Source organism: Bos taurus, chromosome 21 (assembly GCF_002263795.3).
Source record: "Bos taurus isolate L1 Dominette 01449 registration number 42190680 breed Hereford chromosome 21, ARS-UCD2.0, whole genome shotgun sequence".
In the NCBI taxonomy this organism is placed as follows: Eukaryota; Metazoa; Chordata; class Mammalia; order Artiodactyla; family Bovidae; genus Bos; species Bos taurus.
The window spans coordinates 41362845-41382379 of NC_037348.1; the positions used below are offsets into that span (position 1 = coordinate 41362845).

At 35.6% G+C, this 19535-nt stretch overlaps 1 protein-coding gene across 2 annotated transcripts in view; it reads left to right on the forward strand.

Moving 5' to 3' along the window:
- The window catches only part of SCFD1 (sec1 family domain containing 1), a 113049-nt gene extending 94089 nt beyond the window's left edge, over positions 1-18960 (forward strand). Inside the window, exons 20-25 of one of the 2 annotated variants that reach the window (NM_001191365.1) lie at positions 1228-1281; positions 4371-4423; positions 6721-6754; positions 7366-7431; positions 14835-14903; positions 18732-18960. In NM_001191365.1, the coding sequence (NP_001178294.1) occupies positions 1228-1281; positions 4371-4423; positions 6721-6754; positions 7366-7431; positions 14835-14903; positions 18732-18755 (300 nt within the window). In that variant the 3' untranslated portion in view covers positions 18756-18960. The remainder of the gene's footprint in view (positions 1-1227; positions 1282-4370; positions 4424-6720; positions 6755-7365; positions 7432-14834; positions 14904-18731) is intronic. The other variant, XM_024981582.2, reaches the window with a different exon arrangement.
- Positions 18961-19535: the final 575 nt, after the last annotated feature.

Sequence of the window (19535 nt, forward strand, 5' to 3'; positions counted from 1 at the left end):
GTTTATATTAAGGAGTTCCTGGCCAACAAAAATATCTAGAGTATAATGAAATAACTTTAATTTTATTTGCCTAAGATTATCTTAAAAGATTTCTACTTGCAAATCTAGAAAAAGAAAAAAGAAATGCATATTTTCTGTCTGGGCAAAGCACCGTTTTCCTTAGTGATAGTCCATTTTAGTAATAGTAAAATGTTTTATGACCTAAAGAAAGTAAAACTTGTGAAATAGTAATGTGTTATCTACTATTATGTGAATAATGAGATTTAAGGTTGCCTCTGTTCTATGAAATCTCCAAGATACAAGATGATTCTTTCCAGAATATTCTCTACAGTTCACAAAGGAAATATCAGTTCAAAGTGGGCAGAAAACCATTCCAGTAGAAATGAACTTTGAATAGGCATAATAGTCACTTAGAAAATTTTTTGTACCCGATGTGTTATATTCAAAATAATGGTTCAAATGGTTAGATTGAAATAGAACAGTACAATTTCTTATCCCAATGCATGTAAGCATGTCAAGAGGCAATCTTCTGTCAGCACCAGTATTATACATTTCATGTTCAAAGTGGAATTTGTTCGGTAAGAAGACAGTGCAGTATGTCACTGAAAATTTGAAGTCTACCTGAGACAAAATTAAAAGTTGTGTATGTATCCATTTCCCCATTTTTATGAAAGTGCACAAGTATCTTTGTGTTCTTTCATATCTTTTGTGCTCTTTGTGTATCTTTATACATACAATCAAAGATTATACATTAGATACACAAGTATACATAGATACACAAGTATCTAATGTATAATCGAAGATTATACATTAGAAATGAAAAGCTGTTAGGTCATGTAATCTCATATATTAATATTTTTGTGAACTATGTACTGTGTTTTTAAAGAAACTTAAATATACCGAAAGGAAATGAAAAACGGAGGCAGGGTTCTTAAAAACTTCCTAGTATTAAAAAAGCAGATATCCAGCAAAGTAAAAAGCCCAAATATATATTTGTACTAAACCTAGATACACCTACACATTTTTTAAGATTACATTTGGAACCTTGAGTAGTGCCAAAGATATTTACATGTATGACACCATTCATAGAATACTTAATCTTAGAATGTGTTTGAAAGGTAGACATACTGAACTATAGAATGATTAGGTTGTCTTGTTACTAAAGAAGAATTTTGGTGTGTCATTTCTTCTGATATTTAACAAAATACTCAATGATTTCTTCCACAGAATCTACCTGTTACTCGTATTTTAGACAATCTGATGGAGATGAAGTCAAACCCTGTGAGTAGCATATAACGTTGTACTTGTAAATTCCTGAGCGTACCAAACTACCTGTACCAAAGGTGATAAGCTCAGTGTGTTGTGGGCTTCATCTCAGCAGAGTGCGTGAGGGAAAGGAAAGAGTCCACATCCTCAAACAGCAGTTTTTAGCCATTACTGCATCCACTCTGGCCGGCTCTCATGCAAAGTAAATGTAGATCATATCCTATATATATCCTAAGGAGCAAGTTTCTATAAGTAAAAGAGAACTAGTGAGCATCAGTTGGTATAATATGAAAAGTACCAGACCAGTTTAATTTTATGAAATTAAATTAGGATAGGATTGCATAGTAAAAAATTTAAGAGCATGTGTTCAGATGGCACTAAATTCTTTTGGCCTAAAAAGTAAATTGAAATTGTTTGATGAAGAGATAAATGAGTAAATATTGTTAGCATTTACTTAAAAAATGGGTTTTTGAGCTGTTTATAATTCAAGAAAGGAATGTAAAAATCATCACAATCTGTTTCATAAAGCAGCCCACCATGTTACTGTGGCAACTGGAAAGAGAGTGGTTGTCTGGAATAGATCAGAACCCTGGTTTGGGTTGATCTGGGTCACTGTAGACTTGGCATCAAGACTTAGCATACCAGGCTGAGAAGCAGAGTAAGAACAGAATCTGCAGATAAATATGTCATTATTTCATATTTGTTATAACATGATTATAATAACATTAAAGAAAATAACAAAAACAAATTTTAAAATCTGTCCATGTGAAAACAAAGATACAGTGTTACAGAAAAAAAGTCCAGTAAAGGGCAGTTGCAGTTATGAAAGGAAAGAGAAAATTGTCTATAATGATAAGCTAAAAAGGAGTGGATTTTTCTAGAATCAATACAGAGAACATAGTAGACAATGTAATAACAATAGACTTTGTTATTACTGTACCCTAGAGTATATGAATAAATGAAGAGTACAGAATATATGAAGGAATGCTTCTTGAAAAGCCTTAGCGAAGTATGCATTTATGATTAATGCATTTGTGATTGTCTTTAGAGAATACTACTTTATAATAGGCAGTAGGTTTCTGGAAGATGTTATCCCAAACGATTATAAAGATTAAAAATATAAATAAATGCAAAAATTTAGATGCCAAATCCATATTTCTGCCATAAGGATGGCTATTATGGGTCTTATTCACATGTGTCTCCAACTTCTATAAATTCATTTATCAGTTCTAGTGACTTTGACTTTATAACTGAAGGCACATTACCACAGGCAGATATTTTTTAATTAATTAGAAAAAGTAAAATTTTTCTACTTTAGAAGCGTTTTTTCACCCATCTGTTAGGTGGGACAGATGCCTGCACTCTCTCTTATCCCCGTCTTGTTCCCATATTGAAAAATTATTTGGAGGCATTGAAGACATTAACAATGTGTACAAAGTTAGACCTGACTAATAATCTTGAATATATTGTATCTCAAAGGCTTTAAAAATGCTGTAACCTAATTCTAGGTGCATTGTTATCACTCAATTTACTAAGTGATCTGTGATTTGTCTTGATTGAATAAAATAAAAGGGGTTAGGCAAGATACTAGATAGGTTTCATCTACCCTTGTACACCTGGGTAGTAGTGGTTTCCTGGAACAAAGTGTTGAAGGATTATGGCATTGCATTTGGTTTTGGGCTTCCCTGGTGGCTCAGATGGTAAAGCATCTGCCTACAATGCAGGAGACCCGGGTATGATGCCTGGGTTGGGAAGATCCCCTGGAGAAGGAAATGGCAACCCACTCCAGTACTCTTGCCTGGAAAATTCTATGGACGGAGGAGCCTGGTAGGCTACAGTCCATGGGGTCACAAAGAGTCGGACACAACTGAGCGACTTCACTTTTGGTTCAGGGAGAGTTCTGCGATTGTTAGCACTGGCCAGCACTGAGTGCAGGACTAGATAATGATAATGCAGAGTTGGTCACTGATCACCTTTGGGTAGGGTCATCCAGAAAAGAATCAAAAAACATCGCAGAAAAGAGTAAGTTCCTTTGGGTGTTTGTGCTTTGGAGGGAGAAGGAGATAGAGATTAGGAAGTAATGACATTATATGCAGTAAAGCAGTACTTTCTAAATCTTTAATATCAAGAAGCTTGTCGATTATGTAGTATGGAGGCCAGCAACCCCTTATCCACAAGTTCTGAAATCCAAAAAGATTTTGTATAATTCATTTGGCAAAACCTAACCTTAACTCATATTGAGGTTCTTTATAGTTTATCATACTTTATGTTAATATTCATTTGTTTAGCTGCAGAAATATTACCATGTTAGATGATGGGGTGCTGCCCACTGGAAATACTACATTATATAGAGTTGCTATGTATGATATTATCTATCTACAGTTTTTTAAATTCAAAGTTGCAAAATATATCTAACTCCAGAGGTTTCAATTATAAAAGATTTGAACCTGTATTAGGTATTCTGCACAATCAATAAAATCATGGACATATAATAATGTAATAAAATTCTAAAAGCAAAAATACTTAAGTGCATTAGCTTATAATAGGCTTATAGGTATATTTATTTTTCTCAATTATTAAGTATAGTTCCCTGTGCTATACAATAGTTTCTTATTGGTTAATTTATATATAGTAGTGTGTATATGTTAATCCTAAACTACTAATTTATCTGCGCCCCCTCCCCCCACCCCGGTTATAACCATAGTTTGTTTTCTACATAAAAACAGGTATACACTTGAGAAGCAGCATGCATAGTGGTTAAGTGCCGGGGCATTGAAACTAGACTGCCCAGGTTCAGATCTGGAGTTTCCACACTTGTCATAAGACTTAGGAAAGTTAGATAACCTCTCTGTATCCCAGTTTTCCCATCTGAAAAACATGGATAACAACAAGTACCTCAGAGATGACACGGGATTATGTAATTTCATCTGAGACACTTAGAATGATGTTTAATGCACAGTAAGTGTTGATGATGGCTGTTTATTCTACCAGCTTAATATTCATTAGTAGATTCATCAAGTAATCTTAAAATACTCTAAGCAAAACTTGAACTTTCTAAAGAGAAATTCCATAGTTGTGGTAAAGTTCTCTATTTTCTTAAATAGGAAACTGATGACTATAGGTATTTTGATCCCAAAATGCTACGGGGCAATGACAGGTAAGCAGCTCTTGCATAATTTGTTGTATGTTTCCTCATTCCCACCAGATATGGAAATAACGTTTACTGATTTTTTTTGTTATAAATCAGTAATTGCTTATTATTAAAAATTCAAACTGTATAGAAAACTGGTAAGTAAATAACATATAGAATCTCTTTACCCAGAGGTAATCACTGGTAATTATACTTAACCCTTTGATGCTTTTCCTTCCAAGTATATATACAGAAAAAAAGTACATTAGATGCTTGTTGTTTTTAATGAAATGATGAGGGTATTACAATCTTATGTGTAGAAAAGGAGAATTTGGATATTTTGGACCAAATGAAAAAGAGGAAGGCTTTATGTTGGATACCAGTCGGTTTTTTATTGAACTCATCCATACAATCTGTGCCCCTGGGGACCATTGCTGTGAATCCTTCTTTTTGGCAGTGAAACATTCTGCAAATAATTTCTGTATTTTTTGACAAACATGGTGTGGTAAGATACTATCTTTATTATGGGTATATTTTTAGAAATTTAATTCTGGTGGTATGATAGTAGTGTATAAAATACAGAAAAAAGGATAAAATTATAGAACAAACCTTCTTGGAGGAATGGTCTTTAGCAGCAAAACTTGGGTGAAGCTTCTTTATTGCCTATACCTCATGTTTGGGATCTTTCAAACTTTGATTTATCCCAAGCTTTCAAATCTTTGTAGATAGTCAGATCGGATAATCTGGTCACTAAAAAATTGATTATTAGATTACTTTGGAAACATAAAGGTTATTCTCTTTTCTGAACTTACCAGAAATAATACCAGAGTTGCAAAAGAAGCTGCTGCTAGCAGCTGCAGCTGGTAAGAAAGAATTTGACAAAAGAATAAATTATAGAAGGAAGAGGATGAGGAGCGACACTCAGGGGCTATGGGGCTTCTTTGGTGGGTGATTAAAATGTTCTAAAATTAGACAGTGGTAATGGTTGTACAACTCACAATACACTAAAAGACCAACCACTAATTGTACACTTTTAAATGGTGGGTTTACAACACGTTTGATGTCCTCAAGCTTACAATTTTTTCCTTCCTTATATTTCTATCAGTAGATATATTTTGCTTCTTAGAAACTTCTGAGAAATTCTTTCAATTTTCCCTATATCTAGTTTATTCATGATAATAAGAAGGAATATTAGGAGTGTTGATAAGACAGAGAAGCACAGAGTTTCATTTTTAATAGGCTCAGCTTTCTCCTGAGCTGTCTTATCACAAGTAGATCTCGGTTTTTAACAACTGGTAGTGCAGTGCTCTTTGAAGTCTCGCCTCTCCTCATGTCTGCTCTTAGAGGAACTTCAAGCACTCTAGAAGGAAGTTAAACACTGTGAGGCATTAGGCAGCTCCTGGCCCCTTTTCTGGAATTTTCACCCAGGTCACAGAAATGGGGAAAATATGGAACTGTGGAATCAGTCACCGAATCATTGAGCGGTTATAATAGCTCTTTCCCCTTGGTTGAGATTTTCAAAAATGGCTTGTGAGGAAAACCTAAGTTATCTTTGTTCGTATAGCCTATTTTAGCACTCAAAACAAATATATATTTGACTCACAAAAGCTTTGCAAATTGTCTTTATTAAAAAGAGCTCTTAGACACCAAGTATTTTTGAAGTAAATAAATATGTAATTAATATATAAAGAGGTTACAGAAAAATACAGATCCCTTCTTTCATCCCCCTTTTCCTTCCTGAATTGTTATCCTTGCCATACATGTGTTTGCATAGTTTTTCCACAAATGTAGATACCCACAAACTATAATCTGTCCAGTATGGTAAAACTTGCACATAATTTACCACTAAAGTGGGCTTCCTTGGTAGCTCAAAGAGTCTGCCTGCAGTGCAGGAGACCCCAGTTCAATTCCTGGGTCTGAAAGATCTTCTGGAGAAGGGATAGGCTACCCACTCCAGCATAGTCCTTGGGGTCGCAAAGAGTCGGACATAACTGAGCGACTTTCACTCATCACTAAAGCATATATTTTATCAATTTACCTTACACCCAGATCTCCACTCGTTGTGGGAACTAATGCTCCATCTTTCCTATTCCCTCTCAGTCTTGTGGAATTTTAAAGTCAACAGGTTGCCTCATTCCCTTTTAGACACTGAGACATGTACCTCATTTAGCTTGTTCTCTGAATCCCACTTAAGAAGAATTATAAATACACAGATAATAGGGCATGTGTGTGTATATATATATATTTTTTCCATGCCCTTTTATCCTTAAGAAAAGCTTTGGGTGAAATTTTCAGTATGGGTTTTTTATTGTTTGTTCTTACAGCTCAGTTCCAAGAAACAAAAATCCATTCCAAGAGGTAAGTTCATATAAAAATTCTCTGTCCCTAAAATGGAAGGATGAAAAGGTGACCCAGCAGTCTTGAAGGATATCTTTGTCCTATGGCTTTATGATGATTACTGTTTGGCAGTCTTGATCAATCTGATCCTGTGTACTGAAGATTCATTATAAATAACAATAAAGTCAAAGATGACTTTTAGAAAAAGCCCTATGGATTTATTTGGTATTGTTTAATTGAAAGATGAGGTTTATTTTCCTCATAATTGTTTCTGAAAAATCTCCACTTTAATACCCAATTGACATTAGAAATTTATAGACTTTAAAAAATAAATTTCTCTATCATTGAAGGAGCATCAGGCACTTAGGAAGGTTAAAAAAAAAAAAAACTAACTAGCAAAATTTGTTCGGAGAAGGCAATGGCAACCCAGTCCAGTGTTCTTGCCTGGAGAATCCCAGGGACGGGTGGGCTGCCGTCTGTGGGGTCGCACAGAGTCGGACACGACTGAAGCGACTTAGCAGCAGCAGCAAAAGTTGTGGAATAGGCTCCACACTAAAAGCCATGTTGCTTGAGAGCTAAAATACTGTTCCGTTTCTTTTAACTTACCTATTTTCTTCTACTTGCATTTTTAGGCAATTGTTTTTGTGGTGGGAGGAGGCAACTACATTGAATATCAAAATCTGGTTGACTACATAAAGGTACATTTGATGTTCATATTCTTTTATTATTTGAGGTTTCACAGTTGTTCCATGTCTTTAACATATTAGCAGTCTCTGATGGCTTTCCTGATTCTTAAATAATCCCTTTTCTAGAGGTAGTTTAAAAATCTGGCAGATAAGAAAACAATGAATATATGAGCATTTTTCCATGTCACATTCATTTTTGGCCTAAAATTTTACTTGATCTGGAAAATAACATATCTTCTTGATGTAATGTACTATGCAGCTATCTTAATTTGACTTTAAATGTTTAAAGTCTCCCTGGGTGAAATGATGTACTGAACTCCATTTACCTAAATTAAGCACTTTTCTCTCATCTTATTGACCTAAGTCAGCAACATACTTCAAACAAACTTGGAATGTCTGCTTTTTCAGCAAATAGGCACTTCAGAGGTAGCACTTTAGAAGTGGTGTGCTATTCAGAGCTAACAGCAGCAGTGACAGACAACTAAGCAAAAGAATATGAAGGGAAAGGTGTAACTTGGAGAGCAAAAACGCCATTTAAAATGCAGAGGCGACAGAACTAGTGATTGTTAGTGACATTTTATAACCTTCATTTATTCACTTAATGATTATTCCTTGTGGTCCTATATTATGTAAAACATCAATAAATACTGAAATTTTCGTACAGCAGGAGAAAAAAATACATAGGTGGATGTCACAGAGCTTCAGAATCATCAGGCACCTCCAGGGGTCCTACCTCAGTCGCAGAGAACATGCTTCAGAATGTGGACCACCACTCAAATCTGTGTACAATACCTTGGTTTCAGGGAAGCATCCGTCTTACACAGAGATGTCTTTTATACCCTTCTCTGTTCATATAGCCAGAATCGGGCTCCATGACCAGGCTCAAAGGCAAAAAGCAAGGGAACGTAACAGAAACCAGGTGTAAAACCCATGAATCTGTAAAAGTTCTGTGAACAGTGCTGACAAGCTAGTGGTGCCAGTTGTCCCCTGGTCTGTCTGTGACCCTGGGGCAGACTATATTAATCTGTTTCATTTAGATTTGGCCATGGGTCAGCAACATGATTGGTTCCAGGTATGTACCTAAGGGTAAACACAGGGTTGCAACAGACCAGCTGAAATTAATCCTGTACTTAAATCCCATCCTTGGGTAACTTTTCTTAATTACACTTATCAGCATTCCTTCTGCATTTTTTTTTTTTTTTAACACATTACAGACCAGAAAAACAGGGATAAAAACAAAAAATAATAATCATTTGTGTAGTGTAGTGACTGAAATGCAGGTGTAACTTTAAAGAAACTTTGCAGTTTACCAGATAGTCCAGTGTAAACTTGTTTTTAATCATGCGTAAACCTCGTAACTTACCCCTCACTACCACAGAAATTTTAATTTTTGTGAAATGTATTAATAAATTGAATAAATGTGACAATTAATTGTTAACTAAGTTTAGTTCTTTCCCCAATCAGTCACCTCCACCAGAACTTCAGGGTTATCAGTGGTAGATATGTAAGCCCACCAAGTTATCCTTTACTTGGTTTCAGTTTACAAAATGTTTTGTTTTAACTTGTTAATGCCTTTCACTCACCAAAACATGGTGTACAGATAGTAGGGCACATGACACTTGACCCATCAGCCATGTAACAGGTGTTTTATGTCTCTATATCAGGTATATTCTTAACAGATGATCACTTGGGTTCATATTTACACAGTGGTCTTTGGCTCTTGTGTTGAACAGATTCTTCTGTACACATCTGAGCAGCAACAATATCCTAATTTTGCCTCCCAGAAGGGGTCCTCCAGAATATATAAAACCTGTAAAATGAGAATATGTAAAACAAAAGGAAGTATTAGAATTATTCTGGGTAACATCATCGAGATATAGCACATAAGTCTAGATTAAATCTTTCATAAACCTACCAGAATCCATTTTGGGCCTTCAGCTTCAAATAAAGGAGGCTGTTTCTGCAGGTGTTGTGGGCATCTGTAAATATAGCTAAGAGTATCATTCTCTTGCTCCCAACCTTTTGCAGGGTACCATGATAATGTTAGCTTTTTTTATTATTAATACTTACCTATTGGCTCCATTTCTGAGGATCAAAACTTCTCCATCTTTCCATGTGTCCGTAATTCTTACCCAGAATTTGGCCCCTGGTTTAGGAGACCATCAGCTTCAGCATGACTCCGATCCACAGTGGCGGCGGTATGACTGCTGCACTTCCCGTTCTTCATTCCCAGTCACAGGGAGTAGGTGGCTGAGTGAGAGTTTATAAGACTCTGTTATCCACTGGTTAGTACAGATGCAGAAACCATTAATCCCAGTTTACACACAGGTGAAAAGAAGAAACTGTCCAAACAGATTCAGAGGAATTGTCTTGTCTTCATTTCATTTTTGGGTTGTTCATTGCAATTATATAGAAATCTGATTAGTTTTTGTATATTGATCTTATGTCTTGCAACCCTATTAAACTCATTTATTATTTCTGATAGTTTTTTAATGGATTTTTAAGATTTTCTATAAACAATATCATGTTATCTGTGAATAAGCATCTTCCTTATCCTTTCGGGATGTGTTTTCCTTTTTCTTGCCTACCCACCCTGGCTAGAGCCTCCAATAACAATAGAAGAGTCCAGAGCAGACTTTTTTATCTTCTTCCTGATTTTAGGGGGCAAAGCATCCTGCCTTTCACTGTTAAATTTAAGGTTTCCAATGGGTTTTTAATAGAGCCATTAATGTTTAGTAGCTACTAAGCCATATAGTCTAATTATCATGAGAATTTTTGTTTTTTTTAATCCCATTTGGTCTTACTGTTTCCTTTGTTCTGCATAATGTTCATTTTTCTATCATTTCAGCCCCATTTAGGGGAAACTGAGCACTCTAGTAGGTCTGTGACCGCCTGCCTGCCTCATGCCTATGTAATACAGCCTTGTAGTATGAAACAAAACTTATGTCTATGGCTCTGAGAGACTTGTAATTGAGAATTACCTAATATGGCACTTGATTTATACCCATTCACAAAATGAGCAAGTACCATTTTTGTTGGGAAGGCAAAGAAAATACTATAAGAATTCTAGCTGATTTATTTGGTATTAATGTTAGTCTGACTTATAATGTAACTGCTATTTGGTATAACATTGATGTATTCGATAAAATTAATTGGATTGATTTTAACAAGATGTTTGATAATATTGATATCAGTGACCAGTTGTTCTTTTGTTGGAAGGTGATTGGCTAGGGAATAAGCTAGATTTAGTTAATAGTTAATTGTTGCATTGAATCAAGGTATTGGTACATTCAAAAAGTTCAGTTTTTAATGGAAAGAAGAAATATCAAATTTGTACATAGTTTTAATAAGTTTTACACTGACTGCAGTGTTAATTATAACTATACCTCACTAGATGACACAGAAGATTCGAGTTTTGTGTTTATCTTTGTTTTTATATTCTGTAAATGCTATAAAGGATGAAAAATGGTGACAAATAATTACAATTAAGAAAGCTTGATCAAGGATGGAGAGAGAATATACTTACATAAGCACAAGATTAATCTCAGCTAGTTAATGATACCCTGGTGCTGATGTTTGGCCAACCCTGAATGAAATGTTTTAACTAGTGTTTAAAATAGGCATGTGCTAGGGTCCAAGATAGACCAGGGGGCAACTTCTACTAGTTTGTCAGTGTTCTTTAATGGAAAACATAGATTGATGATTTCACTTGGTTGCTATCATGTTTTCTTGTTTCTGCTGTTAAACCTGGTCATGCAGCCTGACTGTAGCTGTGTGACCAGAGAGGAATATAAGATCCCTCCTTGGGCAAGACTGGCGCTCCCCTGAGACCAGGGTATCCTGGTGGTTCACAATTGAAAATGAAATGTGTCTAATGTTTCCTTATGTACTCCTGCCCTCATGTGAGCATAGCCTCAAGAATCCCAGTTATATGGCCCTATTTAATGGCTACACATACCATCTCATTTTGAAGAAAAGGTGAGATGTGACTTTTGCTTTGCTTGTTCTCTCAGCGATGTTTACTCAGTTCAATATATCCCAAAGAAATGTCCTTCTCTTGTATTGCAAAGCCGTAATTCTTTTGGTTCCTTGATTAACCACATTTGGTTTGTACATTACAAAATAAAACTTACAAATTTGCCTTCAAGTTCACAATACATATAAGAATTTCAGCATTAAGAACTTACCAAAATTCTCTAGTCAAAGAGTTTTGACTGCATGTTACCGGGTGCCAACATCCTGTCAAGATTAAGGATGAAATTCATAGTTACAGAATGGAATAGGGTATCAGATCAGAACAGCTCAGCTCAGCTCAGTTCAGTCGTGTCCAACTCTTTGCGACCCCATGAATCGCAGCACGCCAGGCCTCCCTGTCCATCACCAACTCCCAGAGTTCACTCAGACTCACGTCCATCGGGTCAGTGATGCCATCCAGCCATCTCATCCTCTGTCATCCCCTTCTCCTCCTGCCCCCAATCCCTCCCAGCATCAGTCTTTTCCAAGGAGTCAACTCTTCACATGAGGTGGCCAAAGTACTGGACTTTAGCTTTAGCATCATTCCTTCCAAAGAAATCCCAGGGCTGATCTCCTTCAGAATGGACTGGTTGGATCTCCTTGCAGTCCAAGGGACTCTCAAGAGTCTTCTCCAACACCACAGTTCAAAAGCATCAAATCTTTGGCACTCAGCCTTCTTCACAGTCCAACTCTCACATCCATACATGACCACAGGAAAAACCATAGCCTTGACTAGACGAAACTTTGTTGGCAAAGTAATGTCTCTGCTTTTGAATATGCTATCTAGGTTGGTCATAACTTTCCTTCCAAGGAGTAAGCGTCTTTTAATTTCATGGCTGCAGTCACCATCTGTAGTGATTTTGGAGCCCAGAAAGATCAAGTCTGACACTGTTTCCTCATCTGTTTCCCATGAAGTGATGGGACCGGATGCCATGATCTTCGTTTTCTGAATGTTGAGCTTTAAGCCAACTTTTTCACTCTCCACTTTCACTTTCATCAAGAGGCTTTTGAGTTCCTCTTCACTTTCTGCCACAAGGGTGGTGTCATCTGCATATCTGAGATTATTGATATTTCTCCCGGCAATCTTGATTCCAGCCTGTGTTTCTTCCAGTCCAGCATTTCTCATGATGTACTCTGCATAGAAGTTAAATAAACAGGGTGACAATATACAGCCTTAACGAACTCCTTTTCCTATTTGGAACCAGTCTGTTGTTCCATGTCCAGTTCTAACCGTTGCTTCCTGACCTGCATACAAATTTCTCAAGAGGCAGATAGGGTGGTCTGGTATTCGTATGTCTGGTATTCGTATCTCTTTAAGAATTTTCCACAGTTCATTGTGATCCACACAGTCAAAGGCTTTGGCATAGTCAATAAAGCAGAAATAGATGCTTTTCTGGAACTCTCTTGCTTTTTCCATAATCCAGCGGATGTTGGCAATTTGATCTCTGGTTCCTCTGCCTTTTCTAAAACCAGCTTGAACATCAGGAAGTTCACGGTTCACATATTGCTGAAGCCTGGCTTGGAGAATTTTGAGCATTACTTTACTAGCATGTGAGATGAGTGTAATTGTGCGATAGTTTGAGCATTCTTTGGCATTGCCTTTCTTTGGGATTGGAATGAAAACTGCCCTTTTCCAGTCCTGTGGCCACTGCTGAGTTTTCCAAATTTGCTGGCATATTGAGTGTAGCACTTTCACAGCATCATCTTTAGGATTTGGAATAGCTCAACTGGAATTCCATCACCTCCACTAGCTTTGTTCATAGTGATGCTTTCTAAGGCCCACTTGACTTCACATTCCAGGATGTCTGGCTCTAGGTCAGTGATTACACCATCATGATTATCTGGGTCGTGAAGATCTTTTTTGTACAGTTCTTCTATGTATTGTTGCCATCTCTTCTTAATATCTTCTGCTTCTGTTAGGTCCATACCATTTCTGTCCTTTATCGAGCCCATATTTGCATGAAATGTTCCCTTGGTATCTCTGATTTTCTTGAAGAGATCCCTCTTTCCCATTCTGTTGTTTTCCTCTATTTCTTTGCATTGATCGCTGAGGAAGGCTTTCTTATCTCTTCTTGCTATTCTTTGGAACTCTGCATTCAGATGTTTATATCTTTCCTTGTCTCCTTTGCTTTTCGCTTCTCTTCTTTTCACAGCTATTTGTAAGGCCTCCCCAGACAGCCATTTTGCTTTTTTGTGTTTCTTTTCCATGGGGATGGTCTTGATCCCTGTCTCCTGTACAATGTCACGAACCTCATTCCATAGTTCATCAGGCACTCTATCTATCAGATCTAGGCCCTTAAATCTATTTCTCACTTCCACTGTATAATCATAAGGGATTTGATTTAGTTCATACCTCAATGGTCTAGTGGTTTTCCCTACTTTCTTCAATTTAAGTCTGAATTTGGCAATAAGGAGTTCATGGTCTGAGCCACAGTCAGCTCCTGGTCTTGTTTTTGCTGACTGTATAGAGCTTCTCCATCTTTGGCTGCAAAGAATATATAATCAGTCTGATTTCGGTGTTGACCATCTGGTGATGTCCATGTGTAGAGTCTTCTCTTGTGTTGTTGGAAGAGGGTGTTTGTTATGACCAGTGCATTTTCTTGGCAAAACTCTATTAGTCTTTGCCCTGCTTCATTCCATATTCCAAGGCCAAATTTGCCTGTTACTCCAGGTGTTTCTTCACTTCCTACTTTTGCATTCCAGTCCCCTATAATGAAAAGGACATCTTTTTTGGGTGTTAATTCTAAAAGGTCTTGTAGGTCTTCATAGAACCGTTCAACTTCAGCTTCTTCAGCATTACTGGTTGGGGCATAGACTTGGATTACTGTGATATTGAATGGTTTGCCTTGGAAACGGACAGAGATCATTCTGTCGTTTTTGAGATTGCATCCAAATACTGCATTTCGGACTCTCTTGTTGACCATGATGGCCACTCCATTTCTTCTGAGGAATAGGGTATATTAACATATAAATACTGTATGATCACAGATGAGTCTTAAATGACAATCCATGCTGCTCACACCATATTCTACTTTCAATGTAACAAAACTGTAAATGTTTTCTTCAAGTAGTTACAGTCCTACATAGAATGTTGGCTGAAGATTTTATAATTATTGCTCCCATGAAATGGGTCACTCATCATGTTCCTTCTCTTTTCAGTGTAAATGGCTCTAGAAGCATGCCTAACACATTTTGAATGGAAAAAATGTGCCCATTTCACTACTTGACTCCATGTAATTTTAGGATAGATAGGTGTACACTAAAATCCAGTACTCACCCTAAAGGGAAATAAAACCTTTAAGAATAACAAAAAGTCTTGTTATGTTTAACCCCTCTTCTTGGGAATATTGAAAATGTTACTTATTATTTGTATGTGAGTTCTGTGTTTGATTCTTTTACAGGGGAAACAAGGCAAGCATATTTTATATGGTTGCAGTGAACTTTTTAATGCTACACAGTTCATAAAACAGGTAAAGTGTACTTTTTAGTTTGTTTCTTTAATATACCTTAAGTTGCTGTTGATATTTTTCAAAAGAGAGCAAGATAATCCTATTCATCTGAGCCAGCTGAAACAAAAAGCCACAGAACTAGAAGAATGTAAGGTTTTGCCATGAACAACTCTAAAGGAAACTCTTGTATGTAATGTTATTTCCATTATCCCAAATCTATGAAAAGGTAAATTTAATTCTGAAAACTTTTAATTGGAGTAGTGTCCTTGCTTAGGCAAAATTCAGTCCAGCATTTCCTTGACATACTGTCCATATTTCTGACTTTGCCAATCATATCACAAATTGGACTGAGAAATTGTTTCTTGGGGGATTGATACAACAGAATGTCATTCACCTTGAAAGTCAATGATGGCAGTTGCTGAGGCGTAGAAAGTCTTTACATTCTTTTACTATCGTTCCCAATATTAACTTCAGCTTTTTAAAGCTTAAACTGCCTCAGAGGCTTAGTAGGCTGACCAATAATATTTACTCACCTTTGCCTTGGCTATCATAAAAATCATAACTGTACCCTCTGCTCGTTTTTAGCATCTCTTCCTAGCACCTTTTCCCAGCACAACTTTCTTACCCACTATCATATGGTTCTTTTATTCTTAACCTTAATGCGGTAGCCCACTGGTATTATGAGAATTTCAGACAGACAGGAAAACTGGAGAGAATTTACAGTGAATACATTTACATTCCCCACTAACACTTTATAAGCACCTGTCCATCTTTCCATTCTGTTCATTACTCCAGCTTAATTTCAGAGTAAATTACAGATATCAGTACACTTCCCCCTTAATACATCAGTGCCAATATCATTCACTAGATTTCATTATTTGTTTAGTTGTTGTGTTACTCTCTGGAAGTAAAATTTACAGCAGTGAAATACACATATCTTGAGTGTTCATTCCTGCCTCTGTCAGAGGTATTGTTCACCTGAGTAACCCAAACCATAGCAAGGCACAGAAGTTCACACAGAGTTCCTTTATGGCCTTTGCCAGTCAGTCCTTGCTTTTAGTCAAAACTTGCTCCCAAAACATTGTCTTGATGTCTTCCCACCATAAATTAGTCTTAAATATTCTAGAACATCATAAATGGAACTTTTCTTGGTTAACTAGAAGATTCTGAATTTTGTTAATCTTTTCAATGAACTAGATGGTGTTAATGCTAATTTTCTGTATTAGTTTTCTATTCATCGGTTTCTACTTTTTATTTGATTACTTTGGGTTTACCTTGTTCTTCTTTTACTATCTGATATTGGATAATTATTAAATCATTAACTTTAGTTTTTCATTTCTAAAATAAGCTTTGACAGCCATAAAGTTTAAAGTCTTCCCAAACACTGCTTTAGACACATTCCACAAATGTTGATATATTTGTATTATCATTTGAAATATTTTTAATTTACCTGGTGGTTTATTCTTTAGCCCTTGTAGAGAGATCTATTGTTGTTTGAAGTATTTGTGGTTTTTCTAGATAACTTATTCTTACTGATTTCTAATTTAACTCCCTGGTTGTCATAGAACATTTTACATGTAAGGTAATTGTTTGAAAATTTAAATTCCTTTTATAAACCAACATATAGTCTATCTTGCTAGGCACTCCATATGAAGAACTTGAAGGAAGAGCTGTAAATATTAATTTGGTCAAAGTAGTTGATAGCATTAGTTAGATCTTCTATATCGATTTTTTTTCTGTCTAGTTCTATCAGGTATTAAAAATCTCGGTCTGTGATTGTGGAATTGTCTCTTCCTTTAGTTCTGTCAATGTTTGCTTTTAAGTTCTGTTATTAGGTACATACAGAGTTTTGATTGTTGTATATTCTGATGAGTGGGCTCTTATCATTATGCCCATATTCTACATATCTAGTAATGCTCTTTGTCTTGAAATCTACTTTATCTGATAATAAAGCTACTCTAGCCTTCTTATACTTACTGTTTGCATCTTATAACTTATATAACTTATATATAAGCATATATCTTATATATCAAGCATATTATACTTAAAGCCTATATCTTGTGTGTGTGTGTATATATATATCTCTCTCTCTCAAGATCCAACTATATACTATATCTTAGAATATTGTTGGATCTTATGGGTTTTTTTTTAAACCCACAATGAACAGCCAGCCATTCTGACAGTCTCTCTTAATTGGAGTGCATTGGTCTTTAACATCTATGTAATTATTACTGTGATTGGATTTAAGCCTACCATTTTACTGTTTTCTCTGTTTCTCCTTTCTTTGTAAGACTTGAACACTTTTTAGAATTCCACTTTAATTCATTTCTGCATTATTAACTTAGGGTTGCTCTAGAAATCACATTATATATACCTTTAACTGTTAATAAACCAGTTATTATGGCACTTGTATTAAATGTGGAAGCCTTCAACCATAAATATCAACATTTATGCTGCAATTGTCATATTTTACATACATCATTAATTTTACAAAATAGTGGACAGTGTTTTTTGTGCTTTAAACAGTCATGTGTAGAATAAAGACATAAATCATTTGCATTTATATGGATATGAATTCTAGTGCTCTTTATCCCCACTTACAGATTTTAATTTCTGTCTGTTGACTGAAAAACTTTCTAGCAATCATTGTAGCTCGGGTATGCTGGCAATGAGTTCTCTTAATTTCACATATATATATACACACACACACACACAATAATTGGTTTTCAATAATTTAATTACAGTGTATCTGTTTCCATTTTTATGCTGAGATTTCCTTTTTTCTGTCATTGTGAGCCTATTTTTCACTATTTCTTTGAGGATATTGTCCTAGCTGCTTTTAAAATCTGGCTATTAATTACCACACATGGATCAACTCACTATTGATCTCCATTGTCTTCCCCGCTAGAGACTGGGTCCCTGGTTTCCTGTGTCTTTGTATTTACTAATTTTATACTGTATCCTTTACATTGTTATATTTTCAAAACTGAATTGTTTCTCTAGAGTGTTGGTCAGACTCAATGTTCTCTCTTCGGCAACAGCTCAAATCTCAAGTCTCTCTCATTCATCAGTGGTTCAGGGTTTTACCACAGATTTAGGAAGAGTCTATATACAGACTTAGGGCTCCCTCACTTTCCAGTAGCGTTGCCCCCAAACCCTTTCGTCTGATTTTTCAAGCCAGAAAGACTATGGTTTCTATCCATTTTAGCAGCTAGTATAGTACCAACTGTGGCCTGCCTTCAGGCTAAGAGCCAGAGAATTCAGCCTGTGTTATTCCTTCCTTCCAAATGTTGATTCTGTGCCAAAACTCACCTTCTTTCCGTCATTCCCCATTGCCTATAGGAAGTTGGTTTTGTTTAAAATTTATAATTTCTCTCTCTTAGAGACTTGGTCCAATAGGAGTTTACCCAGCCTTCCAGAATTGAAATCCTTTTCCCTTCCTTTTAATGATCTTTAGAAATATGTTAAATATATTTCTAATTTCTTTTACAAACCTTAAAATATATAGAAAAGTGAATTGTCACCATTGAAGTCACACGTTTTTCTTTACATTTTCATGCTGAGTTAATATTTTTTAATTCTGTTTTTGTTTTCTATTACTTGAATTTGCTCCTATATAATGTTGACACATCTTTTCACCATAAGTTTTAAATATCTATAAATCTGAAACATTTAAGTTAGTGAATATTGAGGGAAAAGGTATTATTCTAAAATACAATACAGTGCATGAAACAGCCTAAATTTTACCATGATAGAAGTGTGCATTTAAGGTGACTACAAATATGATTAACACCAAAGTTTTATTTTGTGATTAAAAAAGTAATATTTATGATTTGTCTTTTGTTTTAGCTGTCACAACTTGGACAAAAATAGCACAGAAGAACCGTAACAGGAGAATCTATTTAGAACTTGAATAAATGTAAAAAGTCAAAAGAGCCAGATGTTTCCTTCTCCATATCAATGTCCTAACGGTGAAACTTAGAGGTATTTGTTAATTTTTAAGGAAATTCTATACTTAATATAATGTATACTGATTAAAAAAATAAAGCATTTCAGAAATAAATTTTAACATTGTAAAACATCTGTTATTTTTTACAAATGAGATGAAAGTACTTTGGAAAGAAGGAAAGCTCTGTCTGAATATAATGTTAAAATGCTAATAACCAATGTATTAGGATTGAAGCTAGTGAAAGTTTAAGAATATATGTCTTATTTGATCGGTTCATGAATCTCCTACTTGTATTCATTTTAATTGTAAAATTACCTTTCCATAGTTTGTTTCCTATGTTGCCTCTAGATTTAAATGCCACTTTAATGTCCCTTCTCCCTCTGGCACACCTGTGTACATTTTATCATTTATATCTCCTTTATATAATGGCACAGGCAAACATTAACATCTGGAGCAGATAAATACAGAACTTCTAAATATTATGTAAAAGTAAGTGTTAAATTTAGTACTCACCTTCCTCTCTGTGTGAAATGCAGCACTAAAAATGAACGCTGATTAGTCATGTATCTCAGGACAGCCGTAAGATAAAAGCAAACCTGTCTCTCCAGAGGAAACAATTGTTCCTATTACATAGGCCAGAGAGCTTTTCTTCTTAATGAGCCTCACCAAGAGGAATCTTTAGTGTTACAGACAGTTCTGTAAAT